A 1,919-nucleotide genomic window follows, 5' to 3' on the forward strand; every position below is an offset into this window, starting at 1 on the left:
CTCATGGTCCGGACGAGGCATATCAGAGACGTGATCGCGCTCACGATTAGGGGCCTAGCGCAGAGATACAACAGCACTCCACTAAATCTACTTCTCAAGATGTAAAGCCATGGGAGGCAGCAGCACTAAAGGTTTGTGACTAGAGAGAAGAGAGGAGAGGTTTTACAAATATTTTGCTTGGTCTACTAGCTAGACTGTAATTAAGATTTGATGGAGGTGGAGAAACCAGGAGGGCTGAAAACTAGCATTTGTATATGTAAAGGTGATGAGATGATAAACTTTGCGTTAAGATTTCTTTCTTTACCTTCCAGATGGTAATAAAGATGATAACAGAGATCTCTGTCACTTGAGAGTTAAAGACCTGGTGTCCAAAGTTTGGCTGACGCTCACAGCCTGCCTTCTCCAGTCCATGCGAAGTATAAGAATGAGGTAGAGCACGAGCTGGAGGAAGAATCCCACTGTTGTCCCAGCCAAGAGCCCCTGAGATTTAACGCAAGACAATTCATAGTTACTACACGAGAAAGCGATAGAAGCGCCATCAAACCTTGGTTTTAAACTTGAAGGTGAATCCCAAAAGCACTCCCACTGGAAGGCCGCAGAGGTAAAAGGCTGCCAAGTTGATGATAGCGCCCAGGTTTTGGCGACCGCATCCACGCACCACACCTGTACAGGCAACGACAAGTCTAGTCTGCCAGTAAAAAAAAGGGAGAAAATAAAGGAGGGAATGCTTTTGTTTCCCCACCTTGAAGTACGCACTGCGTGCCATCAATGAGTATCCAGAGTGCCAGAAACGGAGTGATGGAAGTGAGGTTGTCCACAACTTCCGACTCGTTTGTGAAGACCCACCCCCAGCTCTTGTGAACCATGAGCAGGAACGCTGCCGCGATGAAGACTTCGGCGGTGGCGAGCACGAGGACGACGAACACCGCCAGCTTTGCTGCGGAGGGGTTCCTTGCTCCCAGCTCGTTGGAAACACGGATGCTGCAAGGATAATACCATGACCATGTCATGTAGCACTCACTGAAGTAGACTTACGTACCTTACGCCTAAGCTCAGTCCAAGAGTGATCATGTAGTTGAACGTCGCCATGGAGTTGCTGCAGGAATCAATGCACATCTGAGAATGGCTGTGTATCGGACGGTCGCCGTTTACCTCACCATATTGATAGTGTTGAGACCTCTATCTGTGGATTTGGAAGAAGCCCAGCCAAGAGGACCAGCATCTCAAAAGTCCAGTATTCCAAGCTGTAAGAAATGATACAGTGTTAACTCGAGTGCAAGAGAAAGGAAAAATTGCCATACCAAACCATGAAAGCCGAGACCAGTGAAAGCTTGAGGAAGTGATTCACGTTTGTGCACACACAAGTGGACAAGCCTCTCCAAGTGTGCTTGCAGACCTTGCTACAGCAGACGTACAGCGCTAGTAGAGCGGCCTTTATCCAGAAAGAAATGCTGGTGGAGATGGCCACACTGTGAAACCCGACGTGGAACTTGTGTATGAATAACCACGACAGCAGGATGTGAGCACCGAACGAAACCGCGGAGAAAATAGCCGAAGGAATGACCACACCTTGTGTCTGTAAGAACTTGAGCAGAGGCTGGACAAACGCGTTGGCAAAGAGGCTGGGAATCAGCCACACGATGAAATCCTTGGCTTTAGCAGACATGGCAGGATCCTGTCCCAGGAGCAGCAAAATCCTTCTAGTGAAAATGAAGAGGGTCGACAACGGTATGCAGAGGATGATCGAGAGTGCCACAGCCTGTTGGAGATAAATGCCTAGCATGTGATATGCCTTGGCTCCGTAAGCTTGCCCGCACAGTGTCTCGAGCGCTCCAGCCATTCCCATCTGCACGTACCTGAAGTTTGCATCAGAGCTTTTAAGTTCGAGGAACACCAGATGTATAAAACAGTGGAAAAAC

General features: G+C 48.6%; 1 protein-coding gene across 1 annotated transcript; it reads right to left on the reverse strand.

Moving 5' to 3' along the window:
* Positions 1 to 257: 257 nt before the first annotated feature.
* LOC9652976 (protein DETOXIFICATION 16) lies at positions 258 to 1,851 on the reverse strand. The gene is made up of 6 exons (XM_002994726.2): positions 1,302 to 1,851; positions 1,158 to 1,244; positions 1,040 to 1,096; positions 743 to 981; positions 545 to 663; positions 258 to 480 (listed from the first exon to the last, which is right to left on the reverse strand). Exons 1-6 carry the CDS (start codon positions 1,844 to 1,846, stop codon positions 343 to 345), a joined length of 1,185 nt encoding a protein of 394 aa, XP_002994772.2. The 5' UTR covers positions 1,847 to 1,851; the 3' UTR covers positions 258 to 342.
* Between the last annotated feature and the right edge of the window lie 68 nt (positions 1,852 to 1,919).

This window comes from Selaginella moellendorffii, unplaced genomic scaffold (genome assembly GCF_000143415.4).
Source record: "Selaginella moellendorffii unplaced genomic scaffold, v1.0 SELMOscaffold_667, whole genome shotgun sequence".
Taxonomy (NCBI): domain Eukaryota; kingdom Viridiplantae; phylum Streptophyta; class Lycopodiopsida; order Selaginellales; family Selaginellaceae; genus Selaginella; species Selaginella moellendorffii.